Source organism: Chaetomium fimeti (assembly GCF_033439085.1).
Source record: "Chaetomium fimeti strain CBS 168.71 chromosome Unknown B0H64scaffold_1, whole genome shotgun sequence".
Lineage (NCBI taxonomy): Eukaryota > Fungi > Ascomycota > Sordariomycetes > Sordariales > Chaetomiaceae > Chaetomium > Chaetomium fimeti.
In genome coordinates this window covers 553,129-575,625 of record NW_026944329.1, presented here as the reverse complement: position 1 = coordinate 575,625, position 22,497 = coordinate 553,129, and the positions used below count along the sequence as shown (strand labels likewise).

At 58.9% G+C, this 22,497-nt stretch overlaps 6 protein-coding genes across 6 annotated transcripts; 4 read left to right on the top strand and 2 right to left on the bottom strand.

Annotated features, from left to right (window-relative positions):
- Window positions 1-385: 385 nt before the first annotated feature.
- Window positions 386-1,869, bottom strand: B0H64DRAFT_379494 (P-loop containing nucleoside triphosphate hydrolase protein). The gene is made up of 2 exons (XM_062802678.1): window positions 1,361-1,869; window positions 386-1,298 (listed from the first exon to the last, which is right to left on the bottom strand). Exons 1-2 carry the CDS (start codon window positions 1,515-1,517, stop codon window positions 634-636), a joined length of 822 nt encoding a protein of 273 aa, XP_062663454.1. The 5' UTR covers window positions 1,518-1,869; the 3' UTR covers window positions 386-633.
- Window positions 1,870-2,529: 660 nt separating this feature from the next.
- B0H64DRAFT_333147 (LETM1-like protein-domain-containing protein) lies at window positions 2,530-4,961 on the top strand. The gene is made up of 2 exons (XM_062801075.1): window positions 2,530-3,017; window positions 3,083-4,961. Exons 1-2 carry the CDS (start codon window positions 2,957-2,959, stop codon window positions 4,687-4,689), a joined length of 1,668 nt encoding a protein of 555 aa, XP_062663453.1. The 5' UTR covers window positions 2,530-2,956; the 3' UTR covers window positions 4,690-4,961.
- A 249-nt stretch (window positions 4,962-5,210) lies between these two features.
- B0H64DRAFT_351320 (uncharacterized protein) lies at window positions 5,211-7,312 on the top strand. Its single transcript, XM_062801463.1, has 2 exons — window positions 5,211-5,720; window positions 5,769-7,312. Exons 1-2 carry the CDS (start codon window positions 5,448-5,450, stop codon window positions 6,963-6,965), a joined length of 1,470 nt encoding a protein of 489 aa, XP_062663452.1. The 5' UTR covers window positions 5,211-5,447; the 3' UTR covers window positions 6,966-7,312.
- A 104-nt stretch (window positions 7,313-7,416) lies between these two features.
- Window positions 7,417-10,761, bottom strand: B0H64DRAFT_3032 (peptidase S8/S53 domain-containing protein). The gene is made up of 2 exons (XM_062800114.1): window positions 8,549-10,761; window positions 7,417-8,495 (listed from the first exon to the last, which is right to left on the bottom strand). The coding sequence occupies exons 1-2, from the start codon at window positions 10,270-10,272 to the stop codon at window positions 7,562-7,564; spliced, it is 2,658 nt and encodes an 885-aa protein (XP_062663451.1). The 5' UTR covers window positions 10,273-10,761; the 3' UTR covers window positions 7,417-7,561.
- A 1,587-nt stretch (window positions 10,762-12,348) lies between these two features.
- B0H64DRAFT_3001 (uncharacterized protein) lies at window positions 12,349-18,348 on the top strand. The gene is made up of 4 exons (XM_062800096.1): window positions 12,349-14,800; window positions 14,869-16,288; window positions 16,343-16,552; window positions 16,603-18,348. The coding sequence occupies exons 1-4, from the start codon at window positions 12,520-12,522 to the stop codon at window positions 18,095-18,097; spliced, it is 5,406 nt and encodes a 1,801-aa protein (XP_062663450.1). The 5' UTR covers window positions 12,349-12,519; the 3' UTR covers window positions 18,098-18,348.
- Window positions 18,349-19,369: 1,021 nt separating this feature from the next.
- Window positions 19,370-22,318, top strand: B0H64DRAFT_379479 (Sodium/calcium exchanger protein-domain-containing protein). Its single transcript, XM_062802677.1, has 5 exons — window positions 19,370-20,163; window positions 20,309-20,432; window positions 20,483-20,554; window positions 20,602-20,679; window positions 20,730-22,318. The coding sequence occupies exons 1-5, from the start codon at window positions 19,571-19,573 to the stop codon at window positions 22,068-22,070; spliced, it is 2,208 nt and encodes a 735-aa protein (XP_062663449.1). The 5' UTR covers window positions 19,370-19,570; the 3' UTR covers window positions 22,071-22,318.
- The last annotated feature ends 179 nt before the right edge of the window (window positions 22,319-22,497 follow it).

The window sequence follows — 22,497 nt, the reverse complement described above, 5'->3', positions numbered from 1 at the left end:
AATCAGGGCTTGGAACGGCGCTGCAGGCGGTGTCTCCAGAAGGGGTGGAGGGTGGGCAGCACTCAGCGTGCAGTGGCCGGCTGGTGGCCGGTGAGGTGGTACAAGGGTTCCCCACCATGCACTATGCGGGGAGGCGGGCATCCATGTGCAGCAGCGGGGCGGCTTGCATCGTTCTCCTTGAAGGGTGGCAGGCACGGGACGGTCTGATCTGCAATATTCAGGGGAGCTGCGTGAACCGCCCCTGATAAAGTTGAGACGACGTTTATCTTGGATGGGTGGGTTGGATTGTCCAGTATCGTTAATAGTTCGGTCCATGAATAGATTCGTGACAACTTGTCAAGCCGAGTTGCGCGCAATGTATATCTGTAGTCAAGGCAAGTGCAGACGTCGTAAATATGATAGATATAGTGTATCGCTATCGAGAAAAAAAGGATGAAGTAGGAATTACATATACTGACACTACAAAGTGTTCAGATGTAACCAAAACCCGAGGACGAGATGACTCAGTCCCATAAACGCCATGCGCCCTCCCGTTAAGCAGGAATCCACCACCATCTATACACCGTTGAGGGTAGTACAAGACGCCGCCCAAGCTGTATACCGCGCTCTAAATATGCCGAGGCGCGAGCCCCATCAAACAAACCGCCGCTCGAATTCGCTTAGGAGCTTCGGTGTGATCTCGTCGCTGCTCATGCCATCCACCTCCCACAGCACGCCCTTGCGAGCGTAGTGCTCCAGCAGCGGCTCGCTGGTCTCCTGGAACTTCTTCCACCGCGCGCGGTACACCTCTTCGCTGTCGTCGGACCGGCGCTCGAGCGGCTCGCCCGTGATGTCGTCACGGCCGGGTACCTTGGGCGCGTTGTATGACGTGTTGTACACACGCCCCGACGGCTCGTGCACCCACCGCCCGTTTATCCGCTCCATGATGACCGAGAGCGGCGTCTTGATCGACACGGCCAGGTTGATGGGCACGATCTCGTCGAGGCGGTCGGCCTGCGGGGCTGTGCGCGGGAAGCCGTCGAGGAGGAACGAGGCGGACGGGTCTTCGTTGATGCGAGCCTGGCCGTAGCCGCGGGCGTGTGCCGGGGAGGAGAGGAAGGCGGCCATCTCGGCATCGTGCTGGAATGACTGGCTGGGCTCGGAAATGTCGACGGAGGAGGAGGATAGCGTCATGATGTTGCCGGACGGGTTGCCCGAGTGGAGCCACCCGCGCTGGTTGAGCTCGTTGCTGATGAGTCGGAGGATGAGGTCATCCGAGACGAGACCGCCGGCCTTCATCGTGCTCTCCACCTTGATTCCTGTTGATCATATTTGTTAATTCGGTAAACGTAAGATAGTATCGGCGGGCTAATGCACGCACCGAGAGGTGTGCGTTGCTTGACATTGTGCCGCAGCAGGTCTCCGGAGCTGATCGAGGATAGCTGTGGAAACCTCTGCAGCAACCGCTCCGATTGCGTCCCCTTCCCAACTCCTGGCGCGCCTACAAGAATAACTCGGGCTGCTTTTCGGAAGCGCATAGTTTGACGGTGGAGCGATTGCGTTGCGTGGACGGACGTGGACGGGCGTGAATGGATTCGGAAAATAGGCGGGGACGACGCGGCCCAAGGTCGGCCGATTGTACTTGTAGTTCTGGCGAGTTTGGGAGCGAGCCACAGTCAACTTGGGCTGTCACAGCGATCGGAGTGCGGGGAACAACCGATCGGCACGCAATCGAGACGCAACCGAGGACCGAAAAGCTACAAAAACTCCATGCTTGGCAATGTCAAGTGTCAAAGATTGAGATGATGGATTACGGAAGAAATCGCGTGCTTCATTTCATCCGGCGCGCACCTGCTTGTCTAGATTATGTAGCGAAAAGAAGCGCCGCGGGGAACTTTAACTCCCGTCTCTTGGCATGGAGATGCACAGGTCGCTCACCTTGGGAAAAGATTGGCAGGGTCAGCCTCCTCACCAAAATCCCGACCATTTTGTTGAGCCGCTGTTACTGAGGAACACCGATGTCGCCCCCAAACCAAGGCCGGGGCTTTTTCTCGGACTCGGCCTTCCGACGCCGGAATGTGCGGTGGCGTTGGTGGGCAACTCTTATCGTTATCGCGTGGGAACTGCCACCGGAACCCGAAAAGCATCTCATGTTCCTCTGTTCCTGAAACCGGCTTTGAAGAGAGCACCCAGGTTGTTCCGAACAATTTGCAGCGCGAGAATACTCAAAGCTGGGATGACCCCTCAAGACTGAGGGACGACGGGTCAGTGGCATGCAATCGTCTCGAGGTTGTCAACTCGGCCAAAACGTGTCAAGCAGCCATCGGTTGCGGGCGGCAATGTGTCAAAGATTCACATGTACCACTTCAGAGTCCGATAGAACCCGACCGAGCCCGACTGCATTCATCCATCAATGAACAGTGGGTGCGTGGTTTGAAAACGGTCATGGAAATCGTTCTGATAGATCACGTGATTTGCATCCGTGTTCCTGACTCGCCAGCTGGCCTGTCGGGGGCGACCGCGGGGCGGAATGGAGCCATCACTTGCATCGAAACGCAGCGAAACGTGGATTTCGATGTCACTGCGCCCCTTTTGACAGCGGCGCCGACCAACTCGCCAACTTCATCTTGATTCAGTAAACCCCTGCCTTTTGTCTCTTGATCTCGTTTCTCCTAGACGGTTTTACTTTTCTCTCTTCTACGCTGCTCGGACACCACCCGGGCACCCTTTTTGCCACGCAACCAACGTTCTCCCGTTTCCGAGATTCCCGACCGGCGTTTACCGCCGTTATCGACGTTTGACTTTTAAGCACAGCAACACGCCATTTCCATAACGCATCCCTAAACGCAACCCCATAACACATCGGCGCAGTCCCCTTGATCTCCATTTCCGATAAAAACTCTTGTTCCAAACGAGGAGTGACGGCGCTACATACGGACTACACTACTCGCAGCCCTCCCATTCCAAGACAACCGTGATGAGCGCCTCGACAAGAGTTGCGCGCCGGGCGCTGGTTGTCAACCCTTTCCTGGGCACTGGTGGGTCCTCTGCGTTTTGAAGCTATTTGCCATTTGGATGCGCATCGCTAACGTCGGTCGCGCAGGCCGTGCTTTGCCTCGATCCGCGCTCCTTGCTACCTCAATCCATCTCGCCCGCAATGCACAGAACCTGGGCCCGGCCTCTGCCCTGCTAATCCCAATCCGAACCCTTACGACGTCCGGCACAACCACCCATGGCCCGCCCGGAGGACCGCCGCCTGGCTTCAATTCGGATGAGGCTAAGAAACCCCTTCCGAGGGAACCCGGAAGCGCCACCAAGCCCGCAGTCAAGGCCGCCGAGAAGCCCAAGACGGAGGCCGGTGTGAAAGAGGGGGGCAAGGAATCGAAGGGAGCGCAGGCCGGTTCAGATGCCTCGCTCACACAGCTCGCCGCCCAGAAGGAGAGCGCTGTAGAGAAGGCAGAGGGCAAGAAAGAGGAGAAGAAGCTGACGATCGGGCAAAAGATCAAGAAGGAGGCCCAGCATTACTGGGATGGTACGAAGCTGCTGGCGGCCGAGGTCAAAATCAGCTCGAGTCTCGCGCTCAAGATGGCCGCCGGGTACGAGCTGACCCGGAGAGAGAACCGCCAGCTCCAGCGCACCGTCCAGGATCTCGGACGGCTAGTCCCCTTCTCCGTCTTCGTCATCGTCCCGTTTGCCGAACTCCTCCTCCCGGTCGCCCTCAAGCTCTTCCCCAACATGCTGCCCAGCACCTACGAAGGCCAGAAGTCTAGGGACAAGAAGGCGTCGACACTGCGGGCCACGCGCCAGGAGGTTAGCGATTTCCTTCGACAAACCCTGAAGGAGACAGGGCTCCCCCTGACGCAGGCGACGGCGCAAAAGGAGGAGTTTACCAACTTCTTCCGGAAGCTCCGTGCCACAGGAGAGACACCGACAGCCGAGGACGTCATCAAGGTGTGCAAGGTCTTCAAGGATGATCTCACCCTCGACAACCTGTCGCGGCCACAGCTGGTGTCCATGTGCCGGTACCTGAACCTCAACACCTTCGGCACCGACATGATGCTCCGGTACCAGATCCGCCACCGCATGCGCCAGATCAAGCGGGATGACCGTGCTATCAGCTACGAGGGCGTCGACAGCCTTTCCGTTGCTGAGCTCCAGGTGGCCTGCGCCAGCCGCGGCATCAAGAGCCACGGCGTGTCCCCCGCTAGCCTCCGCGAGGATCTGCAGACTTGGCTCGACCTGAGGCTCCGCGAGGGTGTGCCCTCGACCCTGCTGGTTCTCAGCAGCGCCTACATGTACGGGCAGACCTCGTCCCAGGAGGGCGTGTCGAGCCAGATCCAGGCGTTGACCGGTGTGCTGTCGTCGATCCCCGAGGAGCTCTTCCACGAGATCGAGCTCGAGGTGCACAACGCCGAGGGTGCCGCCACCAACAAGCAGCGTCTCGAGGTGATCAAGGAGCAGCAGGAGCTCATCGATGAAGAGCTCGAGCAGGACCAGGAGAACCAGGCGACCGGATTCGCCTCGCCCCGGGATACCGAGGACATTGACGACAAGGAAGAACGCCAGGCACACGCTGCAGCCGACGCCACCATTGAGAAGGCACAGGTCGGCGAGGCGGTGGATGCCGAGAAGGATATGCTCAATGCTGCGAGGTTAGAGCAGGAGCAGGAGAAGCGTGAGGCGGCGCAACCCAAGTCCAGCGACAAGTGAGCGCTTAGAACGGGGTTCGCGGTGTAACATTGGTATTCCCACACGAGGATGCTTACAGTCCTTTTTTTCTCCTTTGTATGTCATGACTGAGTAATTCACATGGCACTGGCGAGGATTCTGTATGTATAGACACAGCGGCCAAGCTGCGAAATCAGGCTGGAGTTGGGGTCTGGGTTTCGGTGGAATTCTTTCTTTTGTCTTGAACGGTCCGGGATATAGACCTCATCTCATCTAGACACCGTGGATAGCATCAACTCTATCGTTTGATTTCTACTATATCCGAGTGTCTTCCTAGCCTACACAGTAGAAGTTTCAACACGTTCGGCCTGGCGCAAACGAAGCAGCAGTGTCAAGTGCCAAACGCTTCTGGTTGTTACACCGTATTTTGCCACTCTTCAAAGGGACCAGTGACGCGCCAAGCACGAATACGTCCTGCCCGTAACTTACCTCGATGTCTGGGCCCAAACCGGCAGCGCTAACTAACGGGCGAGCTCCTCCCCCACCATCATACGTCAATCGCCAAGCACCCTGCCTCGCACTGCCGCACTGCCGCACCACAAATCACCAACCTTCAAACATTCATCACCTATTACCGATTGAACGCCAGCTCAGCTTCCAAGGACATCCGCTCACTTCGAAACGCCTTAGCTTGTAGCCGGTACCTTTTGACAATACCAACCCGAACAACCTCCAAAGATCGATTCCACCATTCCCCGCGCAACCTAGCACCGTTCCGTCGAACCTCGTAAGCCGACAAGATGGCCGGCGGCGAGGACAACTTCTCCAATATATCCTGGCACAGCGAGCAGAATGCCGATCGAGCAGGGACGAGCACATCCGCTTCACACAACCCCGTCAGCAGTCCCGGATTCTCCAGCCATCAATCAGATGATGCCATTAGGACAGACGATGAAAGGGACGTTGACTACGGCCACTCCGCCGGCGAGATCCTCGAGTGCACAGTCGCGGAGCCACACAAGGAGAACGACGGAACCAAGGACACTTATGTCTCTTATTTGATTACCACAAATGTAGGTTGGCTTCATAGCTGTTGTTGGTGCCGCCAGCTGACCCTCTAGACCACCTTCTCAACCTTCCAGCGACCAACCACGACCGTCCGCCGCCGATTCACCGACTTCGTCTTTCTCTACAAGTCCCTTACTCACGGCTACCCGGCATGCGCGGTCCCCCCATTACCAGACAAGGAGCGCATGGAATATGTCCGGGGCGACCGGTTTGGTCCCGATTTCACTGCGCGGCGGGCCTACTCCCTCCAACGCTTCCTGTTCCGACTCACTCTCCACCCCGTCCTCCGCCGCGCGAGCATATTGCATACCTTCCTCGAGACTCCCGACTGGAATGCGACTATGCATAGCCGAGCAGGGCGTCTTGGTACCGCTGGAGTAGGGGGTGACGCCCTCGGGCAGAGCCAGTCCGCGAGCAGCAACGGTAGCGGCGTTTTTGACTCGTTCGCCGACAGCTTCATGAACGCCTTTGCAAAAGTGCACAAAGTCGACCCTCGCTTCACCAAGATCAAGGAAAGGTCAGACAAGCTCGACGAGGACCTCAACAATGTCGAAAAGGTTGTCGCCCGTGTCGCCCGGCGAGAGTCGGACCTCGAAACCGACTTGAAGGATCTCGCCGAGCAATTCCAGAAGCTCATCACCCTCGAACCGGGCGTGGAATCCTCCGTGCACGCTTTTGCCGCCTCGGTCGAGGACACATCGGCCGGCCTCAAGAAACTCAAAGACCACACCGACCAAGACTATCTCACCTCCCTCCGCGACATGGTCGCCTACAGCGGGGCCATCAAGCACCTCCTCAAATCCCGCGAGCAGAAGCAGCTCGACTACGAGCAGCTCACCGAGTACCTCAACCGCTCGACCGCCGACCGCGACACGCTCGCCTCCGGGCACGGGTACTCGGCGGGCCCGCTCTCGGGCGCGCTCGGCGGCGCGGGCGGCTTCATCCGGTCCAAGATCGAGGACGTGCGCGGGGTGGACCACGAGCAGGCGCGGCGCGACCGCCAGCGCAAGCTGGAGCTGCGCATCGACGAGCTGACGGGCGAGGTCGAGCACGCCCGCACCGACGCCGACCTGTTCGCCGACCAGACCCTGCGCGAGGCCGACAACTTCGAGTGGATCAAGAAGGTCGAGTTCAAGCGCCAGTTCGCGGGGCTCGTCGACGCCCACGTCGACTTCTACGGCGGCGTCATCGACGTCTGGGAGGAGTACGTCCGCGAGATGGAGAGGGAGGGCGTCGTGCTCCCGGCTTAGTGGGGCCGCCGAGCGGCGGTGGGCGAGGCCTGGGCGGTCGTGTCCATGGATGGGGCCGATGATGATGGGGCCTATTATGATGATGGGCGTCTGGAGTTGGAGGGGGCTGATATCGCGACCGGATCTGGCTCGTTGCCGGAGGGGTTCGAGGATACGGCTGGGGTCTGGGGAAAGGCGCGATAGCGGGTGGGCGGCTTGGTCAACCAGTTGGAGGGATAGCGAAGGAAGTATCGCTATTGCTTGGGAGCGGAAACAGCCCTTGTATCGATACTCAAGCTCTGGGGTCGTGGCGTTCAAGATTGGCTTTTTGCAACATTGGTTAGGGCGGGTTGCGTGCGTTTCTCGGTGGGTGGTAGGAATCAACTGCATTTTACCTTAGTTCCACAGAGCAAGCAAGCGTGTTTCATTGAAACAATGATTGTGTTCTCAAGCGCGACATGACCACAAGGCACCGTATCCCACAAGCATGCACGCACGCACACGTTTATACACATCTATCCGCTATACTTACTACCTAGGTGCCAAACGATATGCCCAACCAGACAACAAAAAACGCCTTAACGACGCGCGACACCCAACGACGGAAAAAACAAAAACTACCGACCCCCAGCATGCAACGGCCTCTGGTCATCATCCCCATCCTCCTCATCACTATCCCCCTCATCGTCACTATCCCCAATAACATGATGCTCCGCCGACTCCTCACTATCCCGCCGCCCAGGCAATTTCTCGCTCATGCGAATCGGCGACACACTCCCCTCCGACCCCGACCCGCTCCGATCACGGTACTGGCCCCCCACACCCCCGGCACGACCCCCAAAATCATCACTATCATCATCCCCATCCTCCTCGTCACTCTCCCCCGCAAACGCATCATACAGCTCCCCACCGCGTGTCCGGCCCCCACGCCGTCCACCCATACCACGAGCACCCACACCCATACCACCACCGCCACCAGCACCACCACCACCGCCACCAGCGACGCCCTTCTCACCACGATCACCGCCGGCGAGGGCGTCGGCCTCGTCGTCGTCGAGCAGCTCGAACTCGTAGTCGTTGCGCGGGTTGTTGCGCAGGCGGCGGCGGCGGGCGAGGTAGAAGTAGACGGCGAGGCCGGCGCAGAAGACGACGATGAGGACGAGCGAGCCGTAGATCCAGGCCTGGGTGGCGGCGGAGACGCCGAAGGTGGGCAGGAAGGAGGGCAGCCAGGTGGACGTCTTGTTGGCGGAGGACGAGGACGGCTCGGGCGGGGCCACGGCCTCGCCCGTTGCGGTGCCCGTTGGTTTTGGGTTGACGGGCCGGTTGGCCTGGTCGGTGGTCGACGGGGTCGGCTTGGCGCCGACGGTGCTGGTGGGGATTTTGGCGTGGTCGTCGTCGTCTTCTTCGGTTGGCATCGGGAGGACCTTGGCTTTGGAGGCGTCGCGGGTCTCGCCCCAGAGCTTGAGGTGCCAGTCGATGAACTTTCCGCTGTGCGTGTTGTCTTCGGTGTCCCTGACAACAATGGTCCAGGTGCCGGTGCCGGATTCGCCCCTGGGAAGGTTAGTTAAGGGGTTTGGGTGGGTGGGAGAAAGGGGAGTGCTTACCAGTGAGCCACGCTCATGAACGTCCAGTCATCGTAGCCCTCGGTGGATTCGTCGAACTTGCGCGTCACCGACAGGTGGCTGACGATCTTGTTGGGGCTGATGAGGTCGACGCTGATATCACCGCGCCGTCCGTGCTCGACATTCATGGTGACGGTGATGTGTTCAACACGCGCAAAGTTGGCATCTTTGAGCATGTCCTCGGTCACCTCAAAATCGACAGAAACGCCCTTGTCACCTTGGGGGATCGATTTGTTGACGTGGATCCAGGGAGTATAGAACCAAGCCTGTGGCTTCACCTTCTTCCAAGTCTTGGCGGCCTTCACAATGGCAGCGCTGTCCAGCTTGCCGTATCCAAAGGTATGACTGAACTTCTTGCCGATTGTGGTGTCCTGGTAGTCGCCCGTGTCTAGGTTGACGGGCACCGCGGTGTCCATGGCGAGGTACTGCATGTCTCTCCAGGACAGGTCCGGGCGCACCTGAAGAGCGAGGGCAAAAATACCAGCTGCGAGCGGGGCGGCCGCAGAAGTGCCGCCGTGGCCGTTCGAGCAGGTATTCTGACCGACATCCGTGGTGTGGATGGCGTCGCCGCCGCCGCTGGAGTAGGTCACGACTAGCCCGGCGGAGCACTTCTCAGAGTAGCTCGGGTGCTGGCCTTTCCTGTCGATGGCGCCGACCGTAATGCTGTAAATGCTGTTGGTATAGCCGTCGAAGTTGCAGTTGTCTTCATTCTGCGCCCCGTTGCCGCTGGCAAAGACGTAGATGGAGCCCAGACCCTGGCGGCCGTTCTGCACGGCGTTCAACATGGCGCGGCGGATGAGAATTCCGGGCGCATCCATGCTCTTTCCATCGTCTGGCGGCCCCCATGAACAAGAATAGATCTGGTTATGCTGAAAGTCGTAGTTCATGGCTACGGCTTCGTCCGCATCTGAGATCAACTTGGACAGGATTCGGAGGCCGGCAATCTTGGAGTCATATGCCACGCCCAGGCCGCAGGCGTTATTCCTGCCGGCCGACACTTCACCGGCGCACCGGGTTCCGTGCCTGTCGTCTGACAGGCGGGGCTTCGGCTCCTCTGTTTTATCGTTGAAGTCGTAGGAGCCCAACGCGTAATAGTTGTCTTTCAGGTCATCGCTGTACATGTCTAGGCCGTCGTCGACGATGGCAACCGTGGTATTGCTCCCCGTAACGCCCTCGAGCCACAGGTCGGCGACATTGACGTCGTGACCGACTTGGACGGTATTGAAGAGATGCCATTGTTTATGGAAGATGGGGTCGTTGATTTCCAGTTTCCGAGTTAGATCGGTCTGTTTGCGGACGGCCGATTCCACCGGTTCATCGACAGCCCTCGAGGGACGGGGCAGAGGTCCTGGTTGTTCGGGAATGATGCGCTTTTCCCACGGTTGTCGAAGCCCCTGTTTCTCGGAGAAGAGAACGCCATCGAGGACGTGTCTCTCGCCTACCGACCGCCTCTTTCGTCTTTGGGCCAGTTCTCGCTTGACGAAATCGTGATCGGCTCGTTTCGTAGCGAAGATGTGATGGTCCTGGAGTTCACCGAGGGGGCCCTCGTGCGAGAGCCCCAAGCTCCTGGCTACCTCGTGAGGCGATGTGTTTGCATCGAGATGGAGCACATAGTAGTCGTTTGATTCCCAGTTCCGCGGGAGAACGTGTGTAGCTGTCGCGAGGGCGGCAAGACCCAGCAGCGTCGCACCTGACCAGATCTTCATCGTGTTGGGAGGTCGAGGGCGAGGGCCTGGCGTTGAACCCGGCGCGGGTATGAGAAGAGTCGGTTACGGATCGAATGAGCGTACATATAGGGGCGATTTGAAAGCCGGTTGTTGTAGCGTCTTTTGTTCCTGTCAAGACGACGGTGGCGCGGTAGGGTGGAAGGCGGGTTGCGACGAAGGCGTCGCAGAGTCGCAAGTAGGTCGGTTGCAACTCGAATTGAGCCAAGGACCTGTGGCGAGTGCACAAGCCCGGTGCAAAAGGAGGTCAACCCACTGTTTCAAAACTTCCAACTTTCCAAACTCTCCGAGTCCCGCAGTGGATTACACATTCAACTGCCGGACCCAAAAAAAATCCTCTTTTCAAAACGATGGCCTTTGTGTGTCGTAGGTAATGGAGAGGTGGCCTTGGAGTTGCAGTGTCAGCCACGTCCCGAGATGGAGAGTCGCCAAGCGTTACACGGGATGTGGCCTCGCAATCTGCAGGCAGTCCCTTGTGAGCGGGCTTCGGCGGGCTTCGCGGCCCCAAAAGGTGCCTGTATAAGCCACGAATGGGAGACCAATCAAAGAATATTCCGCTCACGGACAGGCCGGAAGGGAGGGTGGGCAGTCGGGCTGCCAAGCCTCAGCTGGGGGTCAAAAATAGGTCGGTTACTTCCTGCTTGCCTGCCGAGGAGAGGACGACTTCGCATCGTCCTCACCATGATCATCCCGTCTCATGATTACTTTGTACAGTCGTTCAATTTATTTCTATTCCCATCATCGGTTGGGATTACGTTTCTCGAAAGGTGATCTCAAAGTGGAATATGGTGGGACGGATAGCCCCGCTTTGTCTGATGTTGGTCCTTAACAATGAGGACCCGAGCTTAGGTTGCTTCATGGCAGTTGAGGTTCTTCCGTTCAGATCATTTGTCGCCGGACTTCCATGTGGGAACTATCCGCAGTGGTGGAATGTTACCAATATCCCATTCTACGAGGAGTCCTTCCATGGCTGCCCCTTAAACGATTTCTTCCTGGGAGAAGTTGTGGTAAATAGTCAACGCAAGCCAGACTCAACTTTTGGAATCATCGGCTCGACCTCGTAATTGAAATCAGTGACTAACCGGGAGATCACACTGTCATACAAGCCGGTGACTGAAGACGAGCAATGAGCGGGAGTCCGCATTGGGCTTGTGGAGGACAGACATCCATGGCATGGGTATGTGGTCGAGTAGAATTCCTTGTCTGACCAGCGCCGGGTGTAAGGCACACAAGCACATAACTAGTGCACATCCATGCCAGCTATCCATTGTCACTAGTGCGCAGGATCTTCGAACCTGCGTGCGGAAGAGCAAGTCATCCAAACCTGGCACCTATGTACCCTCCTTTGTAATCCGTACCTGACGTCGCAATCGTCCAATCCCTCGTCAGTCGGTTCATCCCGTCTCCATGTGGGAGCCATGTGCGTATGATGGAATCGAGAGGAGAAACCCCAGACATCTCGCAGGCCATCAGTGGTCGAGATAGACGACGACGACTCTACCCCAAAGCCTTCGATTCCGTCCCTGACTTTCCCGCTTGTTGCACAAATCGGCAGCCAGCCACCAGCATTTCGGCAATGCGCTTGAACCAAGGTGAGTTGTTGAGGCTCGCCAAGCACTTGGAGATGTGGGCACAAAGTGGGCTTCCCGCCTTCTGATTTTGGGCGACCCCTGTTGGAATTCGTCAATCAGGGCCCGTCGATGCCAGCCCAACCACGCCAAGCCAGATCTTTCCGCCCAACCTGGAAGCTCCAGTGGCTCCCCCAGCTGGCCCTGCCCGAGGTGCCGAGTCTGGCGTTGGCCCGCTGTTCCCAGCCGGGGCTTTGAAGCCGACTTTTTTTTTGCCGCCAGGCCACCCCGGCCACCTCGATTGCATCCATGGATCCATGGATGCAGGTGGTTAGTTGGGTCTCGGTCGATGGCGTTGTGGCCGACCTCCCGCCCTGGCAGAAAGCTGGGTATAACTGGCCGACAGCCCCGGGGCATGCGCTGGTCACGGCTTCTCGAGCCCGAAGGTGCATGTGTCTCGCGAATATTGGTTGGTATGGTTGCCCGCAGCTCGTGGACGAATGGCAAGTCGTGAGCACCGCCTGCGAACCGGCATTGACTCCCCGACGAGCGGTCAGCCCACCCCACAAGCGAGCCCCAGTACACCAAGTTCCATCCGAGACAGTCTGGCGCCGAGCTCGAATCCAAGCCTCCACGCCTTGCAAGAACCCAACCGTCCGACATGTCTGCTCCCTACTGGGGCCAGCTCCCACCACCTCAGGCGGGCCAAACCAGAGCTCGCCGCTTGTCCGAGGAACAGGACCCGTTGACAGATCGGCGCCAGTCATTGGACGCCCCGGTCCAGGGACAACCGCGATCGAACCGCATTTCCGTTCAGACTACAAAATCCGATGCGCCGACCGATTCGACCTTCAGTCCCTTCGTGTCGCCAACCGCCTCTAGTTTCCAGGGTCAGGGACTCACACCACGACCGCCGTCTCTGCCGTACGCCGCCGACCAATACCCACCCGAGCTACTCGAGAACCGTCGCCGGCGCAAGAGTCGAAACCAGGAGCAGGAGGCCGATTATGCTGCCGTGACCGACGCGCTACCCCCCGCCGCTCCCGACGTACCCCGCGCTCCGCCTTCGAGCTCCAAGTACCCGCCTGCGAGCGGCGGACCATTATACCAGAATCAACCGTCGCCCCAAGGAATTGGTCGCCAGGGCAGCCAGAGGGAGACTGAGGAACACCGCCGGAGGGAGAAGTACCCGGTCTCGGACCGCACCCGCAATATGTTGGAAGAATCTGCCATGCCGCGGCCCCAGAGGGTCACCACCGATCCCACCCTCGGCAGGATGTCCCCGCTGCCCAATGGCCGCCGGAGGTCTGCCGCCGAGCAGTCGCTACAAAGGAGCGCCCGTCGCACATCGACCAGCACCGCAACAGACCGACCCAAAGCGTTCGCAGACGTCCGATCACCACTTCAAAGGCTTGAGCTGACGCTCGACAGCATCTCCAAGGAGGACAAACGGGCGCGTGTCGAGGCTGCCGAGAGGGCTGCCCGAGAGAGAGCAGCGGCGAAGGAGGGGATCGCTCAAGACGAAAGGAGCCCACAGCAGGTGCGCTTCCACGAGCGACCAACCCCTGGGGCCGCCGGGGATAGCCCTGCCATCCCGATAACACCCACAAGACCGGCGCAGCATTCTGCGGGACAGAATGCGCAAAACGGCCCCCTCTCGCAGAACCCTCCCGATGAAGGACGGAGGCATAGCACATCTGGCGGACCGTCCCCGAGGGGACCAAACCCCGAGTCACGGATTCCCGCCCCTATCCAGTCGTCCGGAATCCCGCAGCGCAACCTCAGCTTTCGCGAGCGCGCCGCGAGGACGGACGGAAAGATACCCAATAGCCTCGACTCTCCTGCATCCAAGGAGACAACAACCCCCACGGCCGGCCCCGATGGCCGCACTCCGCCGAGGAGTGGCAGTAATAGGTTAAGGAAAAACCCTCCGGGCGACATGTGGCCCAATCGCATCTCGGAAACGGACGAGATTTACAACACGGGCGAGGTAGTTGCCCATACTCCGCGGGTGGTAGGCGGGCCTGGCATGCCCACCAACACCCGAGCCACCAACCCCCCTGAGCGGCGCCAATTCGAGCCAGCGGCCAAGGCTCCCCCCACCAGGGATCCTAACCTCCTTGACGACGATTTCGCCGAAGAGTTTATGTTGTACCCGTCTACAGGGAAACTAACCAAATCACCCAGCCAGAGAAAGGCTAACCAGATTCTGGGCCGTGGTCCGACCCAGACGGCTGCGACAGATGGGGATCAAAACGCTGTCTCGTTCAGGGCCATGACCTCCCCTGCTGCAGCCATGAACCCCCCGGCATATCCTCCCGGAGGAGAGACCCGCGAACCTCATTTCGGGCCTCCTGGAGAACACGAAACCCACACCGATGCCAGCGGGCAACGGCACCACGTATCGGACTACCTCTACAACGCCCGCGATAAGTTCCAACCCGGCCAGGGCATCTTTCAGCCGAGCAAGTTCCTGGAGGAATGGAAGGGAGCGAATGTAGGGGCCCTTTCAGGCGGCCTCCTCGACCTCGAGGATGTGCCGGCTTCGGGGGAGAAGAACGCCGCGTTGGTGGACGCATCACAGTCCCGGCTGCGGAGTAACAGCCTGTCGTCACGACCGAAGAAAGCGGAGGCATTTGAAGGAGAATATGATGAGACAAACAACGGTACGCGTACCCCTAATCAACAGGCAGTCTATCCTAGCATTCGGGAGGTGCAGAGCGGGGATTTCCACCTTCAGTCCACTAGCAGTTTTGGTGCCGGTTCCTTGTTCGAGCCTCAACACCTCGCTTCTCGGCGAGCGAGGGCCCGCGCTAAGCGTTGGGACGGGTTGCGTCCCTTCAGCCCGAGTCCTTCCGCGAACGATTCCCAAGACAGTCTCGGCTGCTTTTCGTTGTCTAGCAACGATGCGGCCTTCTCCCGACTAGCTTTGCCATACTCCTGTACAAAGACCCTGCTCTTTGGTTTCCCATACCTTTCGGGGGAGCAAGCTAACATGATTTGTGTCTAGCTCCGACGAGATTCAAGCCGCCGCTCTATCTCAAGTGCGGCCCGCTGCTACGGTACTGCGGTATCCGACATGAGCGGGTGCCGAACCGGCCCTCCCGGACCGGCGCTGCCGTTGAACGGGAGATCTGGAGGGGCTCCATCATGATCGTGACGACAGATTCCGACTCGTCTTACGATATCGCCCCTATCCTGAGACTGTTTGCCCAGCCGATCGAGCTGCTCCCGCCGCCGCCGAGGGAGGTTCAGGGCGACCTGGCGCCCGAGTACATCGACCCGATCGCCGGACATCCCAAACTCGGCCGAAAAGGCGAGACCTTGTACGTCCGACCGGTCGACCATCTCGAGGAGGGCAAGGACGTCTCTAGGAACGAGACAGACGAGGGACTGTATGAGAAGTCACGAAGCCCGCCGGAGGTACCCTTACCCGATGGCATGATCGACCCCCCGGGCTCGTTCGCCGCTCGGAGGAAGCGGGCCGAGATGGACGGTGAGAAGGCCGGCAAGTACAAGGACATCCGGGGCTTCAGGCTGCACACCGAGCGCGGCTATACCTTCTGGAGGTTCAACGTCGAGGTCGAGCTCCGCGATAAGCAACAACGCATCGCGTACCGCATCAACCGCGGCCCCTCGACGGGCTTCTGGGTCCCCGCCAAGGGCCAGAGCATGAACATCATGTTCCACAGCTGCAACGGCTTCAGCCTGAGCGCCGATTCCAACCAGTTCACCGGGCCGGACCCGATGTGGCGCGACGTGTTGAACAGCCACCAGAGCCAACCGTTCCACGTCATGATTGGCGGCGGCGACCAGATCTACAACGACCGGTGCATGCAGGAGACCACCATCTTCAAGGACTGGCTGATGACCAAGAACCCGCTGCACAAGCACAACGCGCCCTTCACGCCGGAGATGCAGAGCGAGCTCGAGGAATTCTACCTCGAACGCTACGCCATGTGGTTCTCGCAGGGCCTCTTCGGCATGGCCAACTCGCAGATCCCCATGGTCAACATGTACGACGACCACGACATCATCGACGGGTTCGGCTCGTACCCCCACCACTTCATGAACTCGCCCGTCTTCTCGGGGCTCGGCAACGTCGCCTTCAAGTACTACATGCTCTTCCAGCACCAGAGCGTCATGGCCGAGACGGAGAAGACGGAGCCGAGCTGGATCCTCGGCACGCGCCCGGGGCCGTACATCACCGAACTCAGCCGCAGCTTGTTCATGTTCTTGGGTGGCAAGGTCGCGCTGCTGGTGGTCGATTCGCGGACCGAGCGGACGCGCGAGGAGGTGATGCGCGAGGATACGTGGAAGAAGATTATGGACCGGTGCTATGGGGAGATCGACAAGGGGAAGATCGAGCATTTGCTGGTGGTGATGGGCGTGCCCATCGCGTATCCTAGGCTGGTGTGGCTGGAGAACATGTGAGTTGTTTCGTAACAAAGGTGCTCGAGAATCGTGCTGACTAGCGTCCTTAGCTTGACTTCCCGCGTCATGGACCCTGTCAAGGCGCTCGCCAAGCTGGGCATGTTCGGAGGCCTGCTCAACCGCTTCGACGGCGGCGTCGAGGTCCTCGACGACCTCGATGACCACTGGACGGCCAAGAACCACAAGCAGGAGCGCGCCCTCGTGATTGAAGACTTGCAGGATTTGGCCGCGGACAAGTCGATGCGCGTTTCAATCTTGAGGTGAGTGTTGGAGATTCCAATGCAAGTGGTTGGTTTACTGACTTGTCTAGTGGTGACGTCCACCTGGCGGCAATCGGGCAGTTCTACTCGAACCCCAAGCTCGGCCTAGCCAAGCACAAGGACTTCCGCTACATTCCCAACATCATCTCCTCTGCCATCGTCAACACGCCGCCACCGGACCTGCTCGCGGACGTGCTGAACAAGCGCAATAAGGTGCACCACTTCGACAAGGAAACGGACGAGGACATGATTCCCATTTTCGGTCACGGCGTCGACGGCAAGCCGCGCAACAACAAGCATCTCCTCCCGCACCGCAACTGGTGCGCCATCCGCCAGTACGTGCCCGGCCACACGCCCCCGCCGACACCTGGTGGGTCGGCCTACGACATCACCTCGCAGTCCGGAGAGGTCCGCAAGCGGAGAAGCAGCATCTTCCGCCGCCTCTCCATTTCCAGGTCCAAAACCACCGGTCCCGACGGCGGTCCCAAGGACAGGTCCCGCCCTCCCGTATCGGGCGGTCTGCTGAAGTCGCTCTCCCGCCGCGCCGTCGCCGCCAGCGCCGACGACCTCGGCAAGCCCGGCCCGCCCAAGCCAGGCTTCCTCACCCGCACCATGTCATCATCCTCCGTGTCGAGCCGCATCGGCGGGCTCTTCCGCCGCGGCAGCAGCGCCAGCAGGCGCGACGACGGCGGGATCAACGGCACGTGGGGCGCGGACACGGACGAGGAGGAAGCCCAGTACCAGCAGCAGCAGCAGTTCGACCATCCCCGTGGCGGCGTCGGGATGCGCGGCGGCCTAGGCGGCGAGTACGCCCACACCACCCAGACAAGCGGCGGCGGCGGCGGATACAACAGCGAGTACGACCAGGGCGACGAAGGGTTCTTCACCGTCAAGCCGGCCCCGCCGGCCCCCTCCAGCGGCGGCTACTCGGACGACTACCGCCCGCCCGTCCCGCCCAAACCGGTCATGACGGGCGGCGCAGGCGTCGGCCCGCAGCAGCCGCAGCAGCAGGGCCAGGGCCAGCAACAGGGTGCCGGTGCCGCCGGTGTGGGAGAGGAGGCGGGCTTCGTGCCGAAACCGTTCCACCGCGCCCCCACCACGCTGTCGGTCAAGCAGCGCAAGACGTTCCGGCCCGAGGACTATGCCGTCGACCTCACGGGTGCCATGGAGGTCACGCTCAACGTGGAGATCAGTCCCAAGGATCCCGGCGGGAGCACGGTGCCGTATCGGTTGGTGGTGCCGCGGTTGTGGTATGAGTATGAGGGGGAGGGTGAAGAGGATGGGGAGGGGGAGGGGGAGAGTGAGGAGGGTGAGGGGGTTTCTGGTGCTGGTGCTGGTGCTGGTGCTGGTGCGCAGCAGAGGGGGGTGGGGAATATGGGGTTGGCGCCGCCGGGGGATCGTCCGGGTGTCGGGTTTGAGAAGGGGGTTGGTGTGGGTGAGAGGGGTGGGGAGGTGGAGGGGGGTATTGGAGGGGGTGTGGTAGGGGTAGGGGAGCCGAAGAAGGCGGGGATCAAGAGGTTGTTGAGTTTGAGGAAGAGTGGATGAGGGATGTGAGCGTGTTTGACACAGCTGGGTTTTTGGGTATGATATGAGAAGATGGTGGGGTTCTTTTGGCGTTTCATGATATGAGATATACGGTTGGGTGGCTGACATGATTTGATGGAGATATGAGTGATGGATATGGACACGGGGTTCTTCCCTGATCGGTCGTTGGTCCCAAGGGGTTTGGTTACTTTTCTTGAGCTGGCGCTGGTTACCCGGTATTTTTCTTTGAGTTCGAAACCAGGGGGGTAAAAGAGTCGAGATAGGACATCTCAGGATGTATGAACTAAGATACTTGATAGAAAGTCATTCAAGTTTCTCATAACGGTATAGTCTGGAACACGAGTCAACGATGTACTTAGTGTGGCAACAGCAAAGAGTCTCGGGCTAGGCCTATCACCCAACCCTCAACCACAACGATAGGAAATTAAAATCGCCTGGCTGTTCGGAGAATGAGAAAGTACCACAACGAGAAACGTATGACGTGTGAACAAAATTCACAACTTTATTCTATACCTGGCTTTTGGGTTTTACGTTCTTCTATTTTCTTATGAGGCGGGCTTCTCGGACTGCCATAGGGACCCCCCGGGGGTTTTCTTGCGTACAGTGTTCCTCCCTAGCCACAACTCATCATGAAACAAAGCTGGTTTGATGCTTGTGAATGGTAGTATAGTGGCGCAGCCGTTGTGGACTTCGGTCAGTTGTGGCTCGAGATCGGATGATTCACGATCGCCGTGACGTCACATTGCATGGAGCACCCTCCCCACCTGCCGATACAAGATGTGTTCTGTTTGTGACAGAGCTGCATGACAAGAGGCAGTCTTCCTCTGCTTGTTGCCCAAGTGTTGCATTGAGTGATTAAGTGTCTTACAGACCCACACCATCACTGCGCTGATGACTGCTCGGGGTGAGATCTCGTTTCCGAGGTTTCCCAAGCTTCTGTGGTTTAGGCTTGGCATTGCCGTTGAGGAAAGGCCAAGTTCGAAGAAGCTTTTGTGTGGCTCCTTGGCGATGCCTGGGCGGCTTGGTATCTTAATCTTCAGACTTGAGCTCCTCTACACTTGTATCCTCAAGTGCTTTATGCCGTGAATGAGCAGATGGGCCATAAAATTAACAGAATTAGAGGGTGCCCCTTGAGCAACCACGGGCAACCAACGCTTGCTTCTCTCTCTGATGTTTGTGGAGTTGCCGATTGGGGCAGGTTTGGGGTGTCTCCCGGTTTCCACAGCATACTTTGTGGGGCGCCCCAGTCAGTGCCCAAAACGGAACGAGACACTTGCCTTCACTGCGCCCCGGCAGGGATAGGCCACTGTTTGGCAGCTTCCCATCCGAGCCATCCTGCGTATAAAGCATCCGCCACAGCGCAACGGTTCCTGCCCTCCCCCTCTCACATTACACACCCAGGGATCAGTCCATCTGGCCGCCATCTGCTTCACGACCATCGCGTCGAGACTTGCCCGAACAACACCCAATTCGATGAAGGAAGCTTCCAAGCAGCAGACCAAATCGCATGGCGACATTCATCGCTCGCCGAGAAGACCAGACTCCAACCCGGTTCCCGTAAAGGGTGGTTCACACAACCTGGAACCCTCCAAATCCAGCAATGGCAACCCAGCTTCGTCCTCGCCCAACGGCACTCCCGGTGGCGGCGGCCCCGGACTCGAATCTGCTCAACCGGCACCGGCTACTGACCCGGACAGTAGTAGTAGTGGCCACGCCATCAATACATCGCCGGCTGCACAATCGGGGTTTGTCTTAGGGGACGATGAGAAGCAGGATGTCAACAAAAAAGAAAAGAAGCCCGTCATGCAGCGGTTCTGGTACACCACCAAGGCGATCGTGCTCTCTTCCAAGATCAACGTGCTCCTCGTCTTTGTGCCGGTCGGCATCGCCGTCGCCCAGATCCACAGCATGTCCCCGGCTGTCATCTTCGCCATGAACGCCGTCGCCATCATCCCGCTGGCCGGCCTTCTGAGCTTCGCTACCGAGTCGGTGGCCCATAGACTTGGAGACTCACTTGGTGCTCTGCTGAATGTCACGTTTGGTAACGCTGTAGAGCTGATTATCTTGTAAGCTGGCCGCCGTCCGGACCACGTATGCATCTCAAGCTAACAGTCTGCAGCATGTACGTTGCTGCAAGCACCACCCATCCCGCCAGCACTTCTCTCGCATTTAGACGGTGCCACGGACCGCTACTGACTACTGATTTAACAGCATTGCACTCGTCAAGGACCAAATCCGCATCGTCCAGGCCTCGCTCCTTGGCTCTATCCTGGCCAACTTGCTGCTGATCTTGGGCATGTCGTTTTTTCTCGGAGGCTTGCGTTACCGCGAACAGGTCGGTGTCTGGCCGTTTCTCTTTGGCCGGATGTATACTGACCGTGTTAGATCTACAATAGCACCGTGACTCAGATGAGCGCCTGTCTGCTGAGCCTGAGCGTCGTCAGCCTCGTCCTGCCGGTGCGTCGAAATCTAGAGCCATTGGGCCACCACGCTAACCTGTCCAGACCGCTTTCCACGCTTCGTTCAGTGACATCAACCTTGCCGATAGACAGTCTCTAAGGGTTAGCCGCGGAACTAGCGTGGTGAGTAGACTTGCCCCTAATTACAACGGGCGGAAGCTGACGTGAAGCAGATTCTCTTGCTGGTGTACATTGTGTACCTGCTCTTCCAGCTGATCTCGCACTCGTACCTCTACGAGTCGACGCCCCAGCACATCATCGATGAGGAGGCAACGCCCGGCCCTGCGGCCAACTGGCTCGACTCCTCGAGCTCCGACAGCAGCTCCTCCAGCGATTCGGATTCGTCAGACTCGGAACACTCCCGAAACACTATGTCGAAGCGGATGAGACGGGTTATGCGTCGCCGCCGGAGGTCCAGTGTAGTCTCGTCGGATACCGGCGAGCTTAGTCCCGTTTTTGCCCGTACACCCCCGACAGACGATCCTAAGTCGGAAGAATCCTCGTCTCGCCCGCCCATTCTTCATCAGAAGCCGAGCGGCGGCGGAAGCGATGAGATGGAAGAAGACAAGTCCCATCGTCATGGGAAGCGCCACCGCCGTCGACTGCCGAGACGGAAGCACCGCAAGCGCAAACACTCCCCCGAAGCCGTGGTCGAGGAGAACACCGAGGCTGAACCTTCGGGCGGTGAAGCTCAGAGAGTCGAGTTCGCTACCGACACGATCGATCACCAAAACTCGACTGGGGAACCACGGACTCGCAGCCCCCTTCAAGGCCTGCGTAGCATGTCTTTCCGGCCTGTCGTCAACAGTCTGGCACCGACCGTCTTCACCCAGTCCCAAGATGCCAACGCGCCGAACGCCCTTGCCGGCCCGATTCCCCGCGTGCGCTACGGCATCCGCAGGACAAACTCGCTCCCGGACCGGCTAAGCCAACACTACCGTCCCCCCGGCGCTATGATGCCCTCGCAGATCCCGCTAGCTCACCCACCTACGGTAGCCCTTGCCGAGATGGAAAATGTTGGTCAACTGTCGCGCACTGCGGCCGTCATTCTGCTCCTCGTCTCGACCGCCCTGGTCGCCGTGTGCGCCGAGTTCATGGTGGACTCGATCAACGGGCTCGTCGAGACGAGCAACGTCAGCGAAATCTTCATTGGCCTCATCATCCTGCCCATCGTGGGCAACGCGGCCGAGCACGTCACAGCCATCACGGTGGCCATGAAGAACAAGATGGATCTCGCTATCGGCGTCGCTGTCGGCAGCTCCATCCAGATCGCCCTCTTCATTACGCCACTGGTTGTCATCATCGGGTGGGGCTTGGATCGTGAGATGACACTCTACTTTACGCTATTCGAGACGGTCTGCCTGTTTGTCTCGGCCTTCATCACCAACTTCCTAGTGCTCGACGGCAGGAGTAATTACCTGGAGGGCGCGTTATTGATGTCGACTTATGTCATTATCGCCGTCGTGGCTTTCTTTTACCCCAGACCTGAAGAGGCATCCGCCTGGGGTGCTTAAGCCACAAGGAAGCTCTGGTTGTGAGACTGGGATCAAAGACCCTTGGGATGGAGGAGTCGCCGGTTGCAGAACATCCGGGACACCCAGCATAGCATATGTAGGTATCCATGAGCTAGCTGGAGCACTAAAACCACTAGCTGGTCAATCATAAAAGGGATCTTCCCACTAAATTTATATTTTTGTATCGTGATTCTCATGTTGGAGGGTGAAAAGTTATCCAACCATCGTTCTAGAACATGCATATAAACTATACTGCATCTTCGTGAGCTTCCCTCGGGATGCGGCCGGGGCCACCTGCTGAAATGGAGGCGTCATCCTCCAGGCGGTGCCGGCTCAAAGAGGCCGCCCGTTAGCGGGTGTATTAACACTGTGGGGGTACATGCCTTTCCAGTGGGAGCACCTTCTTGGCGCAAGCACAGCCATTCTT